Here is a 24,322-nt window from a genome sequence, read left to right on the forward strand (position 1 = left end):
ACGATACTGTCACTGTCAGTTAGGTCAGACTCACAAGATATATTAATTACAGCTCTTTATATACCTTGATCCCTGAGCATCGAAGGATGAAAGTTTTCGTTTCCTTGAATCAGAATTCACCGGATCCAGTGCGTTTTCTCCGGGTCCGCTCATCTTGAACACATATCAGCGACTGTGAGACAGAAGTGAAGAGGTAAGGGCTCAATTCAGATACAGCCTTTCTTTAGAAGTGGCCACTGATTAGATGAATCTTTCTTATTCTTTTAAAATTGCTGATTTGCTGTTGAATTCAAAAAACACACATCAAATAGCTTTGTCAGGTCCTGTAAGTACCAGAAGAGCAGATATCTAATGCAGCAATATGATTAACTTTAATTAACTAAGACTGCCAAGCTTAATCCTGGCCACAAAATTACTAGGGCCTGTGCTTCACTTTTGTGCCACCTCTGCAGAGATCTTTAAGTGCGTCATTTTCCATTTGTCCTGCACGTGACCCTTATTTCCTTTCAATTTTGAAAGAAATAGTTGGTTGACATTAAAGATGACACAGTTACTTCGTTCCAGTTCTTACCCAATTTGCATAAACAACTCTGACAGGTGATACATGAGATGTGCATTGCAAGCTATCTGATTTAATGCTGGAAATAATCAAACTTCTCTGTGCAAAAGATTTCAGTCTGAACTGTTGTAACGAGATTCCAGCAATTTAAATATGGCCTGAATTCATGGTCAAAGTCTAACCTGACACAAAGGGAAACAGTGAAATTCTCCAGGGATTACAGAAAGATTTCATTGTGCTCCTTCAGGAGTCAATTCTGACCTTAACAGCCAATTTGAACTATATACAAATCTGGCATTGGTGTAATGTTTCAAGCTGACACTAAACTTACAACGCTGATGCACCCTTAGAAAATACTCAGTGAGAAGCCACTGAAGGTAACCAATTCAAAACAAAATGCGAAAGTCAAAATAATTTTCATTGTTCCAAGGTTGCCAACAGTCACAATTCGCAGAATGTGTTTAACATTTAGAATTCATGTGGGAAAGTTGAACATGGGGACAATTCTCCCATTTTTGGGCAGCGGGCTGGGAGAATCATGCAGGGGAGTGGGGGATTTGCGTGAGCTTTTGCTCCCTGCTAATGTCTCCCAGCACTGGATTTCTGATGCAAACTGCTCCACATCAGGTGAGGCTAGCATTTAAATGATATATACTAAATGCATTTTCCAGGTCTGCTTGCTTGTTTCACTCTAGCGGAGATTGCGCTAGCTCCCCACTTTTGGGGAACCATCGACCCGATGGCTGGAGGGAAGGGGGCAATCAGGGCAAGGGCATCGCTGGTGCTGCCCAAGGAGCAAAGTGCCTGTGCCTAGGGATACCTTAGCACCGCCCATCAGGCATGGGGCAATGCCAAAGGGCAGAGCTGTTGGGGGCAGGGTTTAGGGGGTCCTGCTGCTACTTTGTCTGGGGACTAGAGATTCGGGGGGGGGGGGGGGAGGATGTGGAGGAATGACGACAGTAGGGGTGGCTATGATTGGGCCTGGGGCGGCGGCGGGGCAGCATTGCAAGGGTCCTGGGCTGGCCATTGATTGAGCTGACAATGGCAGAGATCAGCCGAGGCCCGCTGGTTTCAGCCTCCCTTGTGGGAATAGGCGCCACCCCCTGAAATTTAATGATACTCGCACTGGTGGCCTCTGCATTGCAGTGTGGGAGATTCTAGTCTGGACTCCCACTGAAAAAACAGCATGAATTACTCCAGTTTTCTTCCAAATTCAACATTTAGAATTTTTACAATTGAATTTCATCCCTAGTTTTCCATGTTTAAATTGCCTGCATAACATCATGAACTTAAGAGTCATGAAATTTGAGAATTGCACAATCATCTTAAGATAAAAATGCAGGGCATCAGAAGATGACAGGAATGCACAACTGGGTAAGTTATTCTTATCGAAAGCCAACATGGACATGAGGAGGCAAATGACCTCCTTCAGTGTTATAACCACTGTATGATTCAAAGAAAACAAATTTCATCACACAGATGATGATGGGAGGAATCACAAGGGTGAACAACAATTGGAATAAACCACAGCCACACTCACCAATGAATTAGGATGAAGATGAATGCCACTATATCAAGGTACACCCTGCCCACAATGAATAGATATCCTGCCAGGCCTTCTACAAGACTATGGCTGTGATAGCACCAAAAAACTAGATTGATCTCTGGTCTTGCATTAACACAGGAGCTTCTGCAGTTCTACCCAAATATTTTACATCATACCAAGAAGCCCACAAAGCTTTAGGAATACTTCTCCTTCTGAAACTACCTTCCTGTCAGTGCCATCATCTTGACACGTGTCTCTTATACACCGAAGTTCATGGGCTAAGTATCCATCTGGTGCTGCTGAAACAGGATTAGTAACGTAGCATTTGGCTTTAAAAACCCGTGTCTGTACAATCAATCTTTATTTCCAGCAACTCCCAAGGTCAGTAATGAGTCAGCATCAGCTCTCTTGAAGAAGTCTCCAGCAGAACCAGATTACACAAAATCCATTTACAAAATAAAAAAAATCTATGTCTATAAAAATACATATCAAAAAGACTAAAATGTCCCTGCACAATCACTCATTATTCTTCCAATAAGCAGCAAATAACAGCATTAATCACACATTCATAAAATGTGAACAATTGTTGGCTAATTAACAGTATTTTTTTCCCTGATTTGCTGGAAAGAGTTGCTCCCCCCCAACCCAGCTCATTTTGCTGCTTGGTAACTTGGAAGGCTTGCTGCGATAGTTAAGCAGAACTTCCTGTTAACAAGGGGCGGAAGTTGAACTTTTTCTTCCTACAGCACTGGTAGATTTTCATTGACTAAAACAACTAAAAAAAAAGCAAAATAACATTCAAATCTCACATTTAATCAGTTTAAAATAATTTGTTCACTTAGTTTAGTCATTCTCAAATTTTACTTTCTGGTTTAAAATTACGAACACAGACAATAACTTGAAAAATGTTCTTTTTGTACAAAGGAAAACGTTCAGTGCAGTAATTGTCTTAGATACTGAGTTAATCCTGCACACGTGGCAAATGGTTAGTCAATAATTTGATAGTTTGAATATAGATCCGCTAAATTTTATATAAGCAGCAGGTAAAATAATGGAAACTATACAATGCTGTAGATTGGCGACATACCTATGCAACAATAGCTTAATAAGTAACTAGAGTTCTTGTATAATAATAGCTTAATAAGTAACAGCATGAAGTTAGGAAGAAAAGTTCTCGTAGCATTTTCAGAAAAATGAGGTCAATCAAACAAACAAGAAGATATTGGAAGGAGTTATGATATAGTTTATTTAAAGTTCCCCAGAAACTAAAATAAGGGCCTATATCAAAGACTACATGGCAATTCAAAGTAGAATTGCATGACTGGATAAGAATTCTGATCAAACAGGCAAGCATACAGAAAAGGGCATACAGTCAGGCCAGAAGAGGCGTGATAATGTTGAGTATTACAGAGGTCAGTGTTTAGACCTTTGATATGTCTTATTTACATACATTTCCTGGATGAAGCAATCGATCTCAAGTGTGTTACTTTTGCAAACATTACTAAAACAGGGAGTGCAACAAGAACAGTGAGTGCAGTTATCATCTTGTTGAAGAATTTAGCTCTGTTTTACATCTGCACCAGTAAACAGTAAATCAGACATTGACAAATGCAAAGCATCACAGGACTCTTAAATCGGCCTCACAGGTGGAGGATGTGGTCAAGAAGGCGTATGGTGTACTGGCCTTCATTAATCAAGGGACTGAGTTTCGGAATCGGGAGGTAATGCTGCAACTTTATAAGGCCCTTGTCAGGCCTCACTGTGCGCAGTTCTGGTCACCTCACTATAGGAAGGACGTAGAAGCTACTGAAAGGGTACAGAGGAGATTTACAAGGATGTTGCCTGGATTGGGAGGCATGCCTTATGAAGATAGGTTGAGGGAGCTGGGACTCTTCTCCCTGGAGAGACGAAGGTTGAGAGGCGACCTGATAGAGGTTTATAAAATGTTGAGAGGAATAGATAGGGTGGATTCTCAGAGGCTATTTCCCCGGGTTGAAATGGTCACTACGACAGGACACAGATTTAAGGTGCGAGGAGGCAAGTACAGAAGTGATGTTAGGGGTAAGTTTTTCACTCAGAGGGTGGTGAGTGAATGGAATCGGCTGCCGTCAGTGGTGGTGGAGGCGAACTCGCTGGGGTCTTTTAAAAGACTTCTGGATGAGTATATGGGATTTAATGGGATTGGGGGTTATAGATAGGTCTATGGATTGGTAGGTATTGATGTGATTGGCGCAACTTGTGGGCCGAAGGGCCTGTTTGTGCTGTACTGTTCTATGTTCTATTACATTTTAGGAAAAAGAGTTACGGCAATATACAACAAAAAGAGATTCTGAAAAAGTTTGCCTTCAGGGTCCATAAAAATCAAGTAGGTGATGCTGCCCTTCCCCCTCCTCCACAATTTCTCTCCATTCTCGCCCCTCTAACCCCCTACTATTTGAAGCAAGCAGCTTGCTAGTAGGCCTCAAAATGGCTTAGGCACCCCATCCAAAAGTTAAATCGGGTGTGGAGAAGAAATTAAAAAAGGAAGCAGAACGTTGGAATACGTAACCAGATCAATGCAGCAGAGAATACAGAAGTTCTGCTGAAACTTTATACTGCATCTTGATTCAACCGCTCTTTGCCACACTTCAAATGAGGGAAATAAATGCATTTGAAAGAGTGAAAAGAGCAGAAATAATGATCACGAGGGTAGAAAGAATGGGTTGGATTAGAAAATCTTACAACACTATCCAGAAAGGATCAAACGTTGCATGCACTGTTATGATAATATGAACCAGAATACTGTTCTGTCAATTATGTCAGTAAAATGAAAACAAAAGTCTAAATAATTTAAAATAATTTTAAAATAAATCTTCACTTGAGGGGGGTAATAAATATTTGGCATAATCTGTCAGCTACATAGGGCAAATCACCAAAACTGGAGAGGAGGCAGTTGGATGCTAGTTTGGATAAAATGAAATATGAGATGGAGAAGTTGACCTTTTCACATCCTTGACTTTTTATTTGTGTTCTTAAAATATTTCAAGTTTCAAAATCATACTGATTAGTTATGACTTTAGCCAATATGTGGACTGTTGGACAGTGTCTGGTTAAATTGACTTTCGAACCAGCTGATCCCAGAGTAAAAATCTTGCTACTCCATTTTCAGATTCATTGGCAAGTAATTATGCTGTGCCCTTCCATACTGAGTCTTGATAGAGATGGCTGGCTCCGTTTGGCACATCCAATAGAACAAATGACAAGTAGCTAAAAAATTTCCAGTCATTGGATAACAGAAACATGCGATCTGGTAACTTGCACACTCAAGTACATTTTATCTACTTGTAAAACAATGTTGAGGGAGCTCGGTCTTTTCTCCTTAGGAGAGATGAAGGATGAGAGGTGATCTGATAGTGGTGTATAAGATAATGAGAGGTATTGATCAGGTGGATTCTCAGAGGCTTTTCCCCAGGGCTGAAATGGCTGCCACAAGAGGACACAGGTTTAGGGTGCTGGGGAGTAGGTACAGAGGAGATGTCAGGTGGTGGGCGAGTGGAATTGGCTGCTGTCGGTGGTGGTGGAGGCAAATTCGATAGGATCTTTTAAGAGGCTTCTGGATGAGTACATGGGATTTAATAGGATTGAGGGTTATAAGTAAGCCTAGTAGGTAGAGATATGATCGGTGCAATTTGTGGGCCGAAGGGCCTGTTTGTGCTGTAGTTTTTCTAATGTTCTATATAATAGCCAGCTCTACCTTTTGACTACTGTCATACTGTTTGCCCAACACCAAGTGCTGAGTGAGTTCCTTCAGTCCTCAAGGCAAGCTTTGCTTCCTGGTCATTGAATCCCAGCAAGAATTCTCACAACACCAAGTTAAAGTCCAATAGGTTTATTTGGTAGCAAAAACTACTAGCTTCCAGAGCGCTGCCCCTTTGTCAGGTGAATAGGAGTTCTATTCATAAACAGGGCCCTGTTTATGAATAGAACTCCCTGTTATATGCCCTGTCTCTGAATAGAACTCCCACTCACCTGACGAAGGGGCAGCGCTCCGAAAGCTTGTGGCTTTTGCTACCAGATGAGCCTGTTGGACTTTAACCTGGTGTTGTGAGTCTTCTTACTGTGTTTACTCCAGTCTAACGCTGGCATTGCCACATCATTTAATCCCAACCATTTTTAATGCTCAAACTATTGCAATCACAATGCCCACACCTGAAATCTCAATTTGTCAATTGTCTCCATAGATTCTGCCTGATCTGCCCAGCAGTTCCAGTATTTTCTGCTCTTTGTTTCAGATTTCCAGCATCCACAGTATTTTACCTTTTTAAAATTTGTAATCTAATCTCCTGTTCAACCCTGAGATACCTCCATTTTTCATTACCAACGGCACCTCTCAACATTGCCTGTCAGCTTCCTCTTTGATGGCTTCCAATACTGAAACCCTTTTATATCGTAGTCACCCCTGGAATTATCTTCTAGGAACCTCAAAACTCTTCTACAAATACTTGGTTCTGTCCCAAATTTCACTTATCTACCACCTTTCTGCCTACCTCACCTACACTGGCTCCTTATCCTCAAATTTATTTATTTCAAATTTCTTCCCATGTAAACTCTTCTTGGCTTTGCCTTATCCTATGTTTGTAAACTCTTCCCCAGTTTTATACAGTATTGTGCCCAATTGATGCCAATTCCCAAAATCAAAATGCAAAAACAGCTAATGTGCTGTTATCGAGATTGAATACACAATCCACTTGATAACAAACGCATGGGTTCCTCATACTAGGTAGCCTTAATGTTTACAGTACTTGTTAGTAGTTATGCTAATTCTACAGAATATATTAGTGCATCAGGGAAATAGCTAAAAGTAATAATAATGTGGTATAAATTACATACAGTTGCTACTCGTTCAATATGTTAATAGTTAATGTGCTTAGATCATAGGCTTTCTTTGTAAGGTGCCTCCGTCCCTCGTTTAGGCAGCAGTCTAGGAATTACACCTGTTATCCAAAGTCAGTTCTTTTTATTCTTTTGTTGATCTTTCTGCCTGGTCCATTTATGAGATCAATCCCCAGTGAACCTGGCAATGTAATTTTTAAGATGTGCCAAGACAGTACCATTGGTGCTCTAAATCACTACACAATGTAATAGGATACAGGTCTTGTGCTCATAATTCCCCATTTGGCAAGTTCCAACCTCCCCTGTACCAACAAAGAAGATCAAGCAATTTGCTCCAGAAAGAAACAGCAATACCATGCATGAAGTATCATGTACCTCTCTCGTCCAAATTCCTGTTGCTAGTTCAATTTAGAAATGATCCCTGGCACAAGATGCAACGGTAAACTAAAAATTTACATCTAAGTAATCAAAATAAAACATCCTATTAAAATAAGTTTTGGTAACACAAGCTTACATGATCACATAAGTAGCTCTGCAAATAGTATAGACAGATATAGTGAATTATTTATCCCCATTAAAGAATTCTTCCACATTCATCTCTTCATGTTAAAAACAGTGATATGGCTACTGCAGAAAACACAAGTGTCAATTGACATCTGGAAGGTAATACACGTCCTTTCATCTGAGGAAGAGCTCCAAGCCTAACAGTCAGCTAATAACAGAATCTGAGCATCAATCTCCCAATGCTTGGTACTGACATACTGCAACACCCAGCTATAAAATGCAAATTTAAAAATACCTTTTGAATAACCAATCGCCCTCTTTTAGATGGGATCAAATCCAGCCTCTAAAAGTGAAAGAGAAGACTTCACACAGGCCTTCAATCCCCAATATAATTTCTAATTAGAACACTTTTATTTTATTTTAAAACTATGTTTTAATTTGACTATTAGGATGTTATTTTCTGCTTATTAGACACCTAATTAGCTGAACATTTATAACTGTAATTCAGATTTAATGTTTTAATTCCAAAGCCATTTATACAAAATAAGGTCATGGAACTTTAATTACTGCTCCTTACGTGAGAAACACTAACACTAAACATGGCAGATGTGGATTAGCAGCATGGTTTTTACAGCACAGTATAAAAGAACAGCACGGCTCAGAAAAATAACCACAGGTTCTTCATGCAAACCACTAATTAAAAATGCTGTATTAATGACCTGTATCAATCAAACTCAAAATCATAATTACTGCAGTGCTAATTTTTTCCCAACTCTTATCAGAGTTATTTATATACTAATATGTTGCAAATGGAGGTTACTTGGGGCTTATTTTCAAACAGATTGTGAAAGACTTCAAAACTTATTTCCAAATTTAAAAGTAGCTATTCACTTATAATTTAAACCTTTAAATTGTTGATTAAACTATAAACACTGATAATGAAGGTATCTGTTTCAACAGTAAAAAACATTGCATTAGCATAGTACTAATATATAATATAGTAAGGGTTGCAAACGTAGCACTGTACATCACGCAAACCAGCCTCCCATCCACTGACTCTACACTTCCCGCTGCCTCGGAAAAACAGCCAGTATAATCAAGGACCCCACACACCCAGACGTGCTCTCTTCCACCTTCTTCCTTCTTGAAAAAAGATACAAGAGTCTGAGAACACAAACCAACCAACTCAAGAACAGCTTCCTCCCTGCTGCCATCAGATTTTTTGAATGATTGTATACCGTGTTACCACCTCTGCTGAGTCTGGGGCATTATCTGTAAAATACGATTCCGTGAAACAAGCCCCCTGATTTGTAAGGAGCACATTAGAGTCAACAGGGCTGAAATTGCCATGTCATTTCTGCTGCTGAGGTCAATCTGCAGGTCACTCAGTTCCTGACCTGATTGCAATCACAGTTCAACCGTGTACAAGAGCACAGTTGAGTTCTTGAGATGAGCTGAGAGGGACTACCCTTGCCACCAAACTGCTTTGGACCAAGTGTGGCACCAAACAGCCCAAGCAAAACTGAACTAAATGACGATTATGTGGAATTCTCCACACGTTGGCGTCTTCCTGGTGCAAAGGAAGATGGTTGTGGTTGGAGGAGGTTAATCATCTCTGTTCCAGGGCAACAGGAGTTCCTCAGGGTAGTGTCCTAGGACCAACCATCTTTGTCAGTAACCTTTTCATTATGACGTCAGCACCATTCACGACTCCTCAAGATACCAAAGCAGTCCATGTCCAAATGCAGCAAGACCTGGACAATATCCAGTGACAAGCAACAATCTCACCATACAAGTGTAAGGCAATGACCATCTCTAAGAGATGGTCATAGAATCACTGAATCATAGAAACCCTACAGTGCAGAAAGAGGCCTATCGAGTATGCACAGACCAAAATCCCACCCGGGCCCTACCCCCATATCCCTACATATTTACCCGTTAATCCCTCTAGCCTACACATCCCAGGACACTAAGGGGCAATTTTAGCAAAATTCAATTGCTGAATCCCCTGCTTTCAACATCCTGGGGATTACCATTGACTAGAAATCAGCCATACAATTACTGCGGTTATTAGAATAGATCAGAAGTTAAGAATCCTGCAATGAGTAGCATACTTCCCGACTCCTCAAAGCCTGTTCACAATTTGCACAAGGCATAAGTCAGAAGTGTGATGGAACACCTCAATTTGTCAGGATGAATGCAGTTCCAACAACTCAAGCAGCTTGATACCATGCATGAGAAAGCAGCCTGCCTGATTGGCGCTACTTCCACAATCATTCACTCCCTTCACACACTGACAGTGCATATCCATGTACAATAGTCAAATGCAGGAACTCACTAAGGATCCTTCAACAGCACCTTCCAAACCCACAACCAGTAGCTATCTTCTAGGAGGACAAGGACAGATACATGGGAATACCACCACCTGAAAATTTCCCCACCAAGTGATCACCAACTTGACTTGGAAATATATCATTCCTTCAATAATACAGGATCAAAATCTTGGAATTTTCCTAATAGCAACATGGGGGTATCTAGACTACATGAACTGCAACAATTCAAGGTGGTAGCTCACCACCACCTTTTCAAGAGCAATTAGGGATTACAGGTCTGGTCAATGAAGCTCTCATCCCACGAATGAATTTTTCAAAGCTGTAAGAGTAACAATAGGGCAAATGAATCAGTGAGTAGGGAACAGAATGTATGGTGGGGGCCACAGCACCAGAATTTTTGCAAGAATAATTTTTCACTTTAAGATGTTATTATCTTCCTGTCTTGCTGTGCCCGAAAGCCACTTGCTATTCATCAGTTAAGTGCATGAGTAAGCAACCTACTCCTGTGCCTCTTCAGTGCTGCTCTCAAATCATACTGCAAGGTGTACAAAATACGTTGTTTCTTAAAATAATAAATGTTCCCTGGTTGAAATGTATAATCATCTGCAGTGTGAAGCACAGATTGGAGCCTTCTTAACATCCCTTAACTATTTCCCCATTAGAAATCCAGATGATAGCTGTGCAAAACTGTAGTTGATACAAATAGAGATCATGTGTAAACATCAGACTTCAGATCAGACTTCCTTTATAAGATTGTTTCTCTACACCCCACAAAATGTGATGTGTACACTACCTTTTTTTTTTAATTTATCCATTTCATATTTAGAAAGATGATTTGTCTCAGTATTCTACAAGTACTGAACCAGAAGGTGGCATAGTCAATGTACAATTTAGTGACAAATTAAAAGCAAAATAGGGTACCACATAACATTGTGACATCCCAAACTGATCTCTAAATAAATCATACATATTAATTCCAGAATATGACAGAGGCTATGGGATAAAGGATTAAAGGCAACAGTGATGATAAAACACATGACCAGGTACAATACTTAAATCCTTTGAATGAAATGCAATGTAGAAAAATTGAGAGGTGCAATCGCGATTGATTAAAGAAATTCAATTTATTCAATGTTTAAAGGTGGAACAAAGTAGGAAACCAATGTTGATTGTACATCAATTGTGTTTAAATTATAAATAGGTTTTTAAAATATTCATTCATGGGGCATGGGCGTCGTTGGCTGGCCAGCTTTATTACCCATCCCTAGTTACCCGAGGCAATTGAGAGTCAACCACATTATTTGTCATGTTACACTCTGTAAATAAATGTAAGATTGAATAAAGACTGGCTCCAATACGATCCTTCACCAACTGGCTTTCCAGAACAGAATAACTAATGAAGTAGAAAAACATTGAAAGCCAACACTTGAAGGTATAAAGCGACATACTTCTAATTAGGCTTAAAAACAACAGCAGAGTAGCAGAAGTAGATTCCAAGTAAAGACATAGGAGTGTCAAAGGTGAGTAAAAAACAGCAGAAAGTAGCATCAAACTGTTTCGAAATAGAGCCGAACATTAAGAACGTAAGAACATAAGAAATAGGAGCAGGAGTAGGCCATCCAGCCCTTCGAGCTTGTCCCGCCATTCAATAAGATCATGGCTGATCTGTCGTGTCTCAGTTCCACATTCCCGCCCTCTCCCCATAACCCTTAATCCCCTCACTTATCAAAAGCCCATCAACCCGCGTCTTAAAAATATTTAGCGAGGCAGCCTCCACCACCTCAACGGGCAGAGAATTCCAGAGATTCACCACCCTTTGAGTGAAGAAGTTCCTCCTCAACTCCGTTCTAAACCGCCCCCCCTTTATCTTGAGGCTGTGCCCCCTAGTCCTACTGTCCTTTCTGAGCAGGAAGAGCCTCTCCACCTCTATCCTATCCATCTCATTCATCATCTTATACGTCTCAATGAGATCTCCCCTCATTCTTCTAAACTCTAACGAGTACAAGCCTAGTTTATTCAGCCTCTCCTCATAGCTCAACCCCCTCAACTCCGGTATCAGCCTAGTAAACCTCCTCTGCACTCCCTCCAAGGGCAAAATATCCTTGCGTAAGTACGGCGACTGAAACTGCACACAGTACTCCAGCTGCGGCCTCACCAATGCCCTATACAGCCGCAGCAAGACCTCCCTACTTTTATATTCAATCCCCCTCGCTATGAAGGCTAAGTAGTTATTTGATACTTGCCCGACCATGTAAGCCCCAATATTCACCAACAACGAAAAGGCGCTCCATTACACCTCTCAAAAAAAGAGACAGAAATGAAGAACTCTCAAATATCTGAGGAAAATGGCTATAAGACGGTCCAAATAGTCTGAAATCCTAATGGAAGTTCCTGAATGTGATCAAAATGATTGGCAGATTAAAATGAGAAACCATAAATTCCCACCTATACATAAGTATTCTTCCAACTGGTTAAATTAATGAATTTTTTCCCTCTCCTCCTAATGAACACCAAGGTGAACACACTCCATTTCCCCTTCCCTCCCCACTAGTTGCATTTCCTATTCCAATTCACCTATTCAATTGGCTGGCAATCCATTTCCCTGCCAATACCCTGCAGCTAAAATAGGATACTCTTATCCAGTTTCATTCTCCCTTTCACAGTCAGTCAGTTCCCCAACTGACTGTCGATTCAATTCCCTAACCGCTCCCATCAATGGCTGCATTTTTTCTGTTCTTGTCTCAATTCCTTACTTTCGCTGATCGAAATTCCTCTTTCCTGCACTCCTTTTCCCTCCTCCTCCAGCTCCCCTCTTCTCAATATCTTCACCCTTTCTCAATTTCTCCCACCCTGCTCCCCTTCTCTCACCTCAAATTTACTTCCCCTTTCACTCTACTACACTAGTTTCATCATCCACCCCCATGTAAATCTGCTGTGCTGTAGAAGCTACATTAGACTAAACTACAGATGCACATTACAGAATATCAATTGGTAAAGTGCTAACAACAGTAACTAGAACATTTTTAGAGTCACTGAGAACAACTGGCAGTCAAATATTACATACAGGTACCAACTGATCCTTTAATAATCAACCAGAGCACCTTTCTTTAAAGGAAAAACAATCATGGTTGCAGCCTCCCAGCAACAGACAAATTAAATGACAGTACTGTAAAACAATCTCTGCTGTCAGAATGCAATAGGCATATTATCAGAACAAAAATAATTTTACAAAAGCTATGTCTGTTAGAGGCAGTCTACAAATCTTACAGAGAACAGTGCAAGTAAAGACTATTTAAATCTGGAAAAATACACAAGTGAATGCACAATCCTGCATTTTGAACAAGTATCGGAAAGCTTAACTAATAAGCAGAGGTGAAAGGAAGTATACTGCACATGTTGAACAACCATCATGAAGTTCCGGGGACAAACCATGTAGAATTTAGCCTATAAACAGAGCTTACAAAGTCCAATATAACTTAAAGTATCAAGACAAATACCTATATAGACCAACCTTTTCCATTGAGCAGCAAGTGCACATACATAATAATAGCCAAAAATAGATGACCTAAATGCCTCTACCAAATATTAAAGGGAAACCATAAGCAGTTAACACTGTGCACTGGATTGAATTAGGTCCATTGGTATTTCCAGGGAAAAGACAGGATGCAATGCAAACAATACTAATCTATAATATTAGTGCTGCATCTCTTCCCAACACCAAGCAGAAATATTGCACCATACAAAAAATAATGTATCCTCATGAAATAAAGACAGAAGCTGTCGAAATAATTAAACCATTATTGGACACTTCCTCTGCTGATATGAAGTCTGCTTCCATATGTAAATATTTTACACCCAACTCTTCTAATTCAGCACCTCTCAATCTCTTTATTGCCTCTATTATGTTGGACATCATCAGACATCTAGTGTCAGAGAAGCACTGAGTAATTTCTTGCTGCTCAATGTTGGGAAGACAGATGCCCTCCATCATCAGTCCCTGCCGCAAAATCCCTCACCACTGAGTCCCTGGTCACTCTCTATGTCTGAAGTAATTAATAAGGGGATCGGGGTGGTGGGGAAAAGACAGGAGAATGGGGATGAGAAAAAGATCAGCCATGACTGAATGGCAGAACTGACTTGACAGGCCGAGTGGCCTAATTCTGCTCCTGTGTCTTATGGTTTGATTGGTCTGTCTGCAACATTTGTTGTCCTGTTTAATTTCCGACCCAGGTCCCATTAATCGCAGACTCAGTTTGCTAAAATCCAATCTCCCCTCAAGTGTGTAGAAAACGCTTATCGACAGGAAAACTAATCCAAATCTCAATGTTCCAACCCCTGTCATTAACAGAAATTGAATGGAGTGGACACCAAACCCACAACTTCCAGTAGATTTCAAGAAACGTTATGATCCTATCTCAGCACTGAATCACCTTGTCCTCCATGGAGCAGAAAGCCTTAAAAAGACATTGATCCCCCCAGGAAAGATATGAGAAAGACAGAATGTCATATCCTCTGATACACCTTCCACCACCACTAGGCAATGGACAAGTGGATGCAGGAGGGATTTACACATAAGAAAGAGAATTTTAAATTTAAGGCATTGGGTGACCTGAAGCCAAACAGTTTTCCTTTTGTGCAGTAGCAAAATAAGCAAGCAGAAAGTAGTGCCAGATAGGATACGTGCATCAAATATCTGAATCAACAAACTTACGGAGAGCTGAGTTTCAGAGACTGGTGACCAAGGCATATATGAAGGTTTTGGCAGCAACTGGGCCGTGTAAGGGAGAGGGGGGTTATATTGCTAGTAAGCAGTCTATGTGACGAATGAGATGGTTGAAAAATGAACAGGACAAGGTTGCAAACAGTCTAGTTCAGCCAAAGATAGTGGCCAGGGAGGGATTGGATTCAACGATAAAGGTATGTCTTTTGCAGCAAGGACTGAAGATGAGGGGTATCTGTCTTCTCAATGTTCAGCAGCAGGAAATTACTGCTCATTTGAGACTAGATATCAAAGTCTTAAAGAACAGGACAATAAAGAGGTTGAGAGGAGTGGTGAAGTAAAAGAGCTGGTGTACCTGTTATATGAAAAGTCTATATCAGCAGAGAAAGAGGAAGTGGCCAAGCATGGTTCTCTGGGGGATGAAGTTAAAACCATAGGTACAGGTATGCTCTTAAAATCTTCAAAAAAGTGGACAGCATTCAGGGAGAATATTTTCATTGACTTCCATCAAAGCCGTTTTGAATCTGATTAGAGATGCAAACAGGAAGCTGCAGGAGCAGAGACTGCAAGACAATGGAATGTTCAAGAAGCTTCGAAAGAAAGGGAGATTGGAAATGAATAGGAATTATGAAGAACAGAAGTATTTTTGAAGAGGATGCTGATGTTTTGAAGAGGAGGATGAAAAATGCCTGAGGAGAGGGATCCACTCAATACAGTAGCAAGGTTAGATAACATTTAGGAGCTCAATGAGAATTGTGGTGAAGGAGCAGGAGATGGACAAGATTTGTTTTGAGAAGGTTAAGAAGGGGAACATGGGAGAGCTTGGTTTGGTGGGAAAGGATGGGGAGGGTGGAAAATCAGCAGAGGCAGCCCAAAGGATGGTCTCCATTGTGGTGAAAAAGGAAGTGCTATGCTCCTTCCACTGGGGGATTTTAATAGTGACTTCTTTGTAGTGTTCATGTAAGAACATAAGCCTATTGTGACACCAATAAATAAACTTTAAACTTACTGTAAGATGAAGGAGGCAACAGGATAATGTCAGCAGAAGCAAATGGCAGCAGAGGGAAAAAAGTCTGCAGATGCAGGTCTACCTCAGAAAACCTTTGCAGACTTTTGGCAGAAGCAAACTAAGGTGGATAGAGTAATGGCTGACTAACCCAACTATGAATCACATGCACTCACACTCATCTCACTAGGCCTTGAGACTGAAAAGATGAAAGCCATACCAGAACAACAACAGATGGATGGAGGCTTTGCTAGAGATAAAGCCATTTAAATGGAGGGGAGGGAATGCTTATGTAAATCAACATCGTCAGGGTCTTATGGTGGAGAAGAATCTAGTCTTAATGTATTTTTTCTAGGGTAATTGCAGAAGGAAATGGAGCTGGAAGAGGGTATCGCATGGAGCTGAGTAAAACAAAGAAGTGGTCAGGCAGCTTTGTCAGTGATGAAAACCACAGGAGTAGACAGGCCACAGGACACGGCAAAGTCAAGAAACTGAATATGGGTTGGAATAGAGATGTTTGAGAAACATAAGAATGTAGTGAACTCTGAGAAGGGAAAGCAAATGGACCAGAGGTGGAAACTGGAAGTATCACAAAGTTGTTCATGCAGATGGAAAAGAGAGAGAACTTTTATCTGGCACTTGGGGAACAGAAGACAATGAAGATTTGGGAGAGTCAAGAGGGGTAGAATCGAGAAAACAGCTTAGAGGAATAGATGCATTAGGAGTAGGAGAAAGAGGTTAAGATGATTTGATGACCCAACTGGTGGCTTGAATACCGCAAAGTGCCGGGTAGGCACAGGGGCTTCAGCAAGGGGCTGAAAACCAAATTCAATTCAAAGCTGATATCTGTATCCCTAACAATACCTCCCCCCAACAACAGCTTCATTAATCATTCTTATTAACAACATAGAACCACAGAATACCAACAGTGCAGGAGGATGACATTTGGCCCAGTGAATCTACACTGACTGTCTGAAAGAACATTTTACCCAGCTCCTCACCTTGTCCTATCGCTATAACTCTGCACATTTACAACAGCTAATCCACCTAACCTCCATATCTTTGGATGCTAAGGGACAATTTAGCATGGCCAATCCATTTAACCTGCACATCTTTGGACTGTGGGAGGAAACCAGAGCACCACGCAGACACAGGGGATACAGGGAAATATGCAAACTCCACACAGACAATCACCCAAGGCCGGAATTGAACCTGGGTCCCTGGCACTGAGGCATCAGTGTCAAACATTGTGCTACTGTGCTGCCCTTATTTACTTTCAATCTGCTACCTGTTGATCACCATCTCATTTTACATTCTAGGTTTAAGAAATCTAAAAGGTAAATATAAATTTGCAAGTAAAAGAAAATAAACCAATCAAGCCCACTCAGTTACATTATGCAATAGCAGATGGAATCTCAGTTCAATGTCATAAAAATAGTACATTTCCCACATTACTATGCAATAAACATGACATAAGTTAGTCTTTACTATTTGAACAACCTTACTCAAGTATAAAGCAACAACTCCAGAAGAGGAGAAAACATGGAGATGACATGAGTGGGTGGTAACATTCTGCTGTTAAGATGAGTGGTCACTGTATAAGGCTTCAATCAATTAATTGAGAGTTCATTGAATAGTTGTATTTTTCAGGCTTCTGTATTAAGCTGCTTCAGTTTCTTTGGGGAATAAAATGAATGAATTGCTTTCTTCAATGTGTACAATCCTCAAAAATTTATACAAGCACTCTTCAGATTGAGAAAAAGCACCATTTCTCCAAGGAGGGGAATTTACTCTCAAGTAAAAGTTCTACTACAACCTTTGCTTTTACTTAATATTGCAAATGGAAACTGCACATACAACCTTCAATTCAGATTCTCAAGCCATAGGAAACTCACTTTCCTGTAGCCTTTGGAAACATGACAGGTTCTCAGAAACAATTTTTACACCAGCAAATATATAGTTATTGCAGGCATGGGCTGTCATTGAATGTTTTATCTCTACCCTGCTCAGTGCATGCACAAACTAATTCCCTGCATCACTTGGCTGTTTTTATGTAATAAAGTTGCTGAACAGCAATTTTGTCAGCAAATATGCATATCGATAAAGATCCTTGAGAGTTGTAATTTTATACCAAATGTTTTACGTTAGGCACATGCAAATTTAGACGCAGAAGATTAAGAATATATTTTGCCAATCTGTAGCTCTTTGACTCATTCGTGGCATAAAAATATAAAATACACATACTGAAAGGAACATTCACCAATCTGGATGGTAGGACCCAACTCAGAATAGTATTTTCTATTGCTCTACTAGCATAGACTATACAGTGCCTATAAAGATTACCAATCAACTTGTATTACTTTCTTGACAAAAGTTCACATTTAATTCAGGAAAACACATCATAGTACTTTAAAGAAGCATAAACAAACAAGAATTTACCCCAAGTTAAAAAAAAAAAGAGGATGGGTGGCCAAAAGCTTGGTTAATGAGTTAGATTTTAAGGGGCGTCTTTAGGCTTAGGAAGGTTACTTCACAGCTTAGGATCAATACAGCTCATGGCATGGATGCCAATTGGAGAGCATACAAAGTGAGAATGCCTAAGGTGACAGCTGGAGAAATCGAGTTTGTGTAGGGCTCAAGGGGTTACAGAGACAACCAGGAGCAAGGTCATGGTGGAATTTCAACACAATGACGTGAATTTTTAAATCCAGGAGTTGCTAGAAGAAAACCCAATGTCGGCCATCATGCACAGGGCACAACGGGACTTGGTTCAGCTAAGAAAAGCTGAGTTTGGGATAAGCCTAAAGTTTATAAAGAGTGAAGGATTCAAAATGGGCAAAATATTAATTGGAAAAGTTCAGCCTGGAGGTCACAAAAGCATTAATAAAACTTTCAGAAGCATAAAATCATCTCATTCATTGCGGCACATTGATTAGCATTGCTGCCTCACAGCACCAGGAAGCCAGGTTTGATTCCGGTGTCTGAGAGAGTTTCCTCCAGGTGCTCTGGTTTCCTCCCACAGTCTGAAAGACGTGCTGGTTAGGTGCACTGGCCATGCTAAATTCTCCCTCAGTGCACGCGAACTGGTGGAGTATGGCGACTAGGTGATTTTTACAGTAACTTCGCTGCATTGTTAATGTAAGCCTACATGTGACACTAATAAACGATATAAATGTCCTTTTGGAGACAAAATGCGCCATCCTTACCTGGTCTGACCTACATGTGACTTCAGACCCACAGAAGTATGGTTGACTCTTAACTGCCTAGCAAGCCATTCAATGCTGCCAAAATAATAAACCCTGGCCAGTTGACCCTGCAAAGTCTTTCTTACTAAGATCTGGGAACTTGTGCCAAGAGGAATTTTCCCCGATTTGCACTGATGTCAGTTTTGCTCAGGTTCTTTGATGCCACACTCAGTTAAATTTTACTCTGATGTCAAGGGCAATCATTCTCATCCCAGCTCTGGAGCTTAGCACTTTTGTTTGGTCAGGAGCTGAGAGGCCTTGGCAGAACCCAAACTGAGCATCAGCAAGAAGGTCATTGTTGAGTAGGTGCTGCTTGATAGTATGTTGGTAACATTTTCCATCGCTTACAGAAGTCAATCACGCACGTGACTGAATGAGTGCGGCCCCAACAACACTTAGGAAGTTCAACAAGACCCAGGACAAAGTATCCTGTCTGACTGGCACCTTACACATTCACACCCTGCACCACCAGCAGACAGCAGCAGCAATGTATGTCATTTACAAAATTCACTGCACCAAATCTCCTTCAACGACACCTTTTGAATCCATGACTACAACCATCTAGAAGGGCAATGGGAGCCGATACCTGGGAACACGACCACATGCAAGTCCCCCTCCAAGCCATGCACTACACTGACTTGGAACTACACTGCTGTTCCATCACCGTCATGGGGTCAAATATCTGCAACCTCTTTTTTAAGAGCATTGTGGATGTGCTTACACCAAGTACACTGCAGCGGTCCAAGACAGCGGCTCACCGCCCCCTCCTCAAGGCCAATTAGGATGAGAAACTAATGCTAACCTTACCAGTAGAACTCTCATCCCAAAGAATTTTAAAAATACAAGTTGAGGTGGGTAAAGTTGTACAGGTGAAGGTAGGTGATCTTTGTGAGGATGATCTTTGGAAAGGATATGGATCAGCAGCTCAGCAGGATCAAATAGGATAATGAGTTCATAGTTTAATACAATGATGGACAATCAGCAGCTAAGCAGATAGCTAAGAAACAGAGTTCAAGATGATGGCTTTGGCCTTCCTAATATTTAATTCATCTGTTTTATATTAACAAAGCTCCTAATCCGATCTGCTATTTTCCCAACCAAAGTTGTACATCAGTAGCATCTAAATAACACAAACCAGCCTCCCATCCATTGACTCTGTCTATACTTCCCACTGCCTCAGTAAAGCACCCAGGGCATTCTCTCTTCCACCTTCAGGAAAAAGATACAAAAGTCTGAGGTCACATACTAACCGACTCAAGAACAGCTTCTTCCCTACTGCAGTCAGCCTTTGAATGGACTTACTTTGCACTAAGTTGATCTTTCTCTATACCCTCGCTATGACTGTAAGATTACATTCTACACTTTCTCGTTTCCTTCTCTACGAATGGTATGCTTTGTCTATAATAGCGTGCAAGAAACAATACTTTTTACTATGTTAATACGTGTAACAATAATAAATCAAATAGTAGCAATAGAAGTAGGATTGGGTAGATGATCTAAACAAACCTAATTATGTTTTTTACTATTCAGGCACTACATGTTGAAGTTTAAATAAATATGAAAACTATCATTTGGCTGCATATCTATTATACTGTTGGATAAACTTCTCCAAGGATATAACACGTCTCCAAAACGACTGAAGGAGTATTTTATGATTGTTAAGCAAATTTCATTGCTTTTACATGCTGACCAGCAGGGAAAGTGCCCCAAATTTCATAAGCATTAGTCACCATGTACCTCAGCTTCAATCTGTAAACATCTGGGTGATCCTGCAACTTCTTGTAATAGTGCGATCAATCATCATGTGTCATATCTGAAAAACAAGAGACATTAAACTTTTTGGTACAAGATGGAGCCAATGTGAACTTATTCAGAAGTCTGGTATCTGTAGACACGTGACCTAACAAGGTCTTCATTGTCTTCCAATGACTGAAAGAAACACTGTCATTTCAGCAGAAGTACGAGTAAAACAAAACTGAAACAAGTTCAATCCAACACCTTCACTCCCATTATGAGCAGTAACTTCTTATGCATCATAGTAGGGTGCTATAGTTGTCCACGTTTCAACTTGTTCCTTGTTATGGAACGATTTATTTTTTGCACAAAGGGTGGTGTATTTCCAATTAACATTACAGCTGGGAAACTATATCACAAAATCAGATATTATCCTCACTGATTCATGTCAACTCCTGCAACTAGCAAAGAGGAAACTAACCCAAGTTTCAGATAAAATTTTATTTACAATTTTAATACAGGAGTGGAAGATTTTACTTTGCTCCTGAAACTAGTTTCTTGTTTAAATCTGATGTTGCTTGGCTGCCTAATATACATATGGAGTGATACAATAACCAGAGTTTCACATTTGATAGCTTCCTGACATTAGTTGGATCATTGATATGTACTCTCTCATTAGGGGGACTTGCAATGATAAGATCATCAACTTTACTCATGCGCGTGTTAAAAAGTTCGCAGAAAGACCTTCGATCATAATTTTTGCAGCGATTGCTTCTCCATTGGTACAAAAGGCTGGTTAAAAGCAGAAAAAAATCATATCCTAAAGTAATTTTCCTGCCAAGTAATAATACAAATCATTGCGAACTTTTGCACCTTTTTGTTTGGCAGAGTTGTGAAAAGGGGTAGACATCTGCAATTTAGTGCGATGAGAAACAGTTTCAAGGACACAGACATTCAAAGCAACATTTATTAACGGTTCCTGCAGTAATTCAATTGGAAGCTAAAGTGAGATAGCTGACTAGTGTATATTTCAGTAGCTATATCATTTGTACAAAACATGGATCTGCAAGAGAGTAGGAATACTATATTTTGCCATAAGCAACACGAGTTTCATCATATGTAAGCACACTATTGACCCATTTTCAAACAAAGGAGGAAAATTCTAGTATAAATCTCCACAGCTATCTCATTTGCCAGACAAAACATTGTTTCCATTTTCATTTTGAAAATATGGAACAGGCCAAGGTCATTCCAAAAAATAAAGATCTGTTTTGAGTCCCATGTACTAAAAGGGCCCCAAACATTCTTGGGGCAAAGTGGAATTTGAGATTTATGTGCTAAGCTAGAATTTCTGGAGGGATCAGGGCATCTGACTAAAACATACAGAACTCCATACCAGCATAAAACATCTTGAGTACATGTTAAAGTTGGAGAAAGAGGGAAGGGAGACTTGAAGACCACATGGCATTTCAGCAATGTGTAAAATTGGACTTCTTTGTACGAAACCTATTCGCACTGTACGAGCAGTAATCTTGGAATGTCCAAGTCAAATCATCTGGTCGGAAACACCTCTGCTGCCAAATTACACCTGTACCTTGATAACATCTAGTAAACTCGGGGCCGAAGAGGAGGAACAGTAGGTATGCTGTCAATAATGGCATCCAAATATCTCCACCCTCCCAACCAATAGGAAAGTGGCATAATCCAGTCTTCAAAGGAGAGCTTCATTATGACTGACTTTTACCAATTTTCTGCCATCACTCAAGCAAATGCTATGCTTCAACTGCTTGATCCATGGAAATTTGGTATCAATATATATTACAAACTTAGCTGATACATCAGAACATCCACCTCACTGTGGCTGCACTTTTGGTCAGAAATTTTACCTCTAAAGATAAATGGCCTAATATTCTTTCTTCAAGCATATTATTCCCATTAGTAATAAGCTAGCAATTTCATTTCTCATAACAATGGCCTTGAAATTGTGTTATGGGATAAGTCAGCTGATGCTTATTGTAGTTATTTTAAACTGGCTAATGCCATCCTTAAAATAACAATAAACTGACAATGTACTCTGCTTGTCGACTCGGAAGATTAGTTTGTGAAACTCCATTGGAGTCCTTTTAGCATCAGAGGAAAGCCAGCCATTCTTTATTCACCCTGCATTCAAAAGGCTAAAACAAATCGGAATACCTTCTGAGTGGTAAGAATCTAGTTATGGAGCAGTATAGGGAATTAGGTACTTGCATACATAAAAATCATCAAGTTAGTGCAAAACCTTGTATACAAATGCATTAGTTAAGAGCTTGAGTAAGCAATTTGACCCCTTGAGCCTGCTCTGTCATTCATTAAGATCATGACTGACCTGATCATGGTCCCAATTGCACATTCCTCCTAGGAAGCAGATCCTCCCAAAGGATGGAGGAAAGGCTGGAACACTTTCCTTCTAGGCTATGAATGCTAGGTCAATTAGTATTTTCACAACTGAAATGGATAGGTTTTTGTCTGGTAAGCGTAGTATAGGATATAGAACAATGGCAAGTAAACAGAAGTCAGGTAACTGAACAGTAAAACAAGCATGAGGGGCTAAATGGCCTATTTCTGTTTTTTATTATGTACTTTAAGTAATACTGCACTTAAATTATATTTAACAACTAAATTGCCAGTGAGTAGCAATTCACATTTTCCTTTTTTTTCCCCCCCGAACTCACTTGCTCAATACTAGGTGAGTGTGAAAATCTAGCAATAAGCTCAACATTAAAAGACAAGAGATAAGCACAACATGACTGCCTATTCACTTAGTTTTCTACAATAAACCTTTATTTTGTTGAAAGGACTTGAATTATTACTACCTCAGACAGCAGGTCCAGAAAAACAAGGTCAAGCACTATTGTAAATTTTCAGTTACAGTATAAAAGGGAACAAAGGAGAAATGAGGAATCAGCAGAAAACCAAGCAATAAAGGGCTTTCATTTTTCCCCTTCAAAAGATGGCATTCACAAATCAATATGTGCCACAAAATCTGCCAAATTGTTCAAATAATTTCTTCACATATTTGGCTGTCACTTTCCTCCTTCACTCAAGTCAGTGTAATGTTAATATCAATATTTATAATAACATATATAGATTATTCAATTCTTGATTTGTTATGAAGTTTTCTCCCACACAGACCTATTATGCTGTCTGGAGCCTGGGGCTTAAATTGGACAAATCCTGCACGACATTGTGTCAGTAACAGATGTACTGAGGGACCTGGTTTTCCGCCTGCACATGTATTCAAAGCATCTTGACACCTCATATCACAAACAGGTAAAGAACTTACAAGCCAAGGTGCAAGGGGAAATAAAATAAAAGAACACTTTTGTCCTTTCAATATTTTACTTAATGTAAAGCCACTGAAGAAAATGGGCAGCATGGTGGCATAGTGGTTCGCACTGCAGCCTTACAGTGCCAGGAAATCGGGTTCAATTCTGGCCTTGGGTCACTGTCTGTGTGCAGTTTGCACATTCTCCCTGTGTTTGCATGGGTTTCCTCCAGATGCTCTGGTTTCCTCCCACAGTCCAAAGATGGGTGGGTTAAGTTGAATGGCCATGCTAAATTGACCCTTAGTGCCAGGGGAATTAGCAGGATAAATGCATGGAGTTACGGAGATAGGGCCTGGGTGGGATTACTGTCAGTGCAGGCTCGATGGGCCAAATGACCTCCTTTTGCAGTAGATGATTCTATTGTATGATTCTAAAATTTGAGATAACTGAGATTTGGGATAAAGTTTTCACTGCCTAAACCTGATGGTCACACTGATG

The 24,322-nt window shown here is 40.2% G+C and overlaps 1 protein-coding gene across 15 annotated transcripts in view; it reads right to left on the minus strand.

Annotated features, from left to right (window-relative positions):
• Window positions 1–24,322, minus strand: part of LOC145353842 (nuclear receptor coactivator 3-like) — a 212,395-nt gene that overhangs the window by 50,511 nt on the left and 137,562 nt on the right. For all 15 annotated transcript variants that reach the window (XM_080204696.1, XM_080204700.1, XM_080204706.1 and 12 more), the window contains 2 exons: window positions 20,523–20,598; window positions 65–172 (listed from right to left, as the gene is read on the minus strand). In XM_080204696.1, coding sequence (XP_080060822.1) covers window positions 65–153 — 89 coding nt within the window. In that variant the 5' untranslated portion in view covers window positions 154–172; window positions 20,523–20,598. The remainder of the gene's footprint in view (window positions 1–64; window positions 173–20,522; window positions 20,599–24,322) is intronic.

This window comes from Carcharhinus amblyrhynchos, chromosome 16, assembly GCF_965287045.1.
Source record: "Carcharhinus amblyrhynchos chromosome 16, sCarAmb.v2.hapA, whole genome shotgun sequence".
NCBI classification, from domain to species: Eukaryota; Metazoa; Chordata; class Chondrichthyes; order Carcharhiniformes; family Carcharhinidae; genus Carcharhinus; species Carcharhinus amblyrhynchos.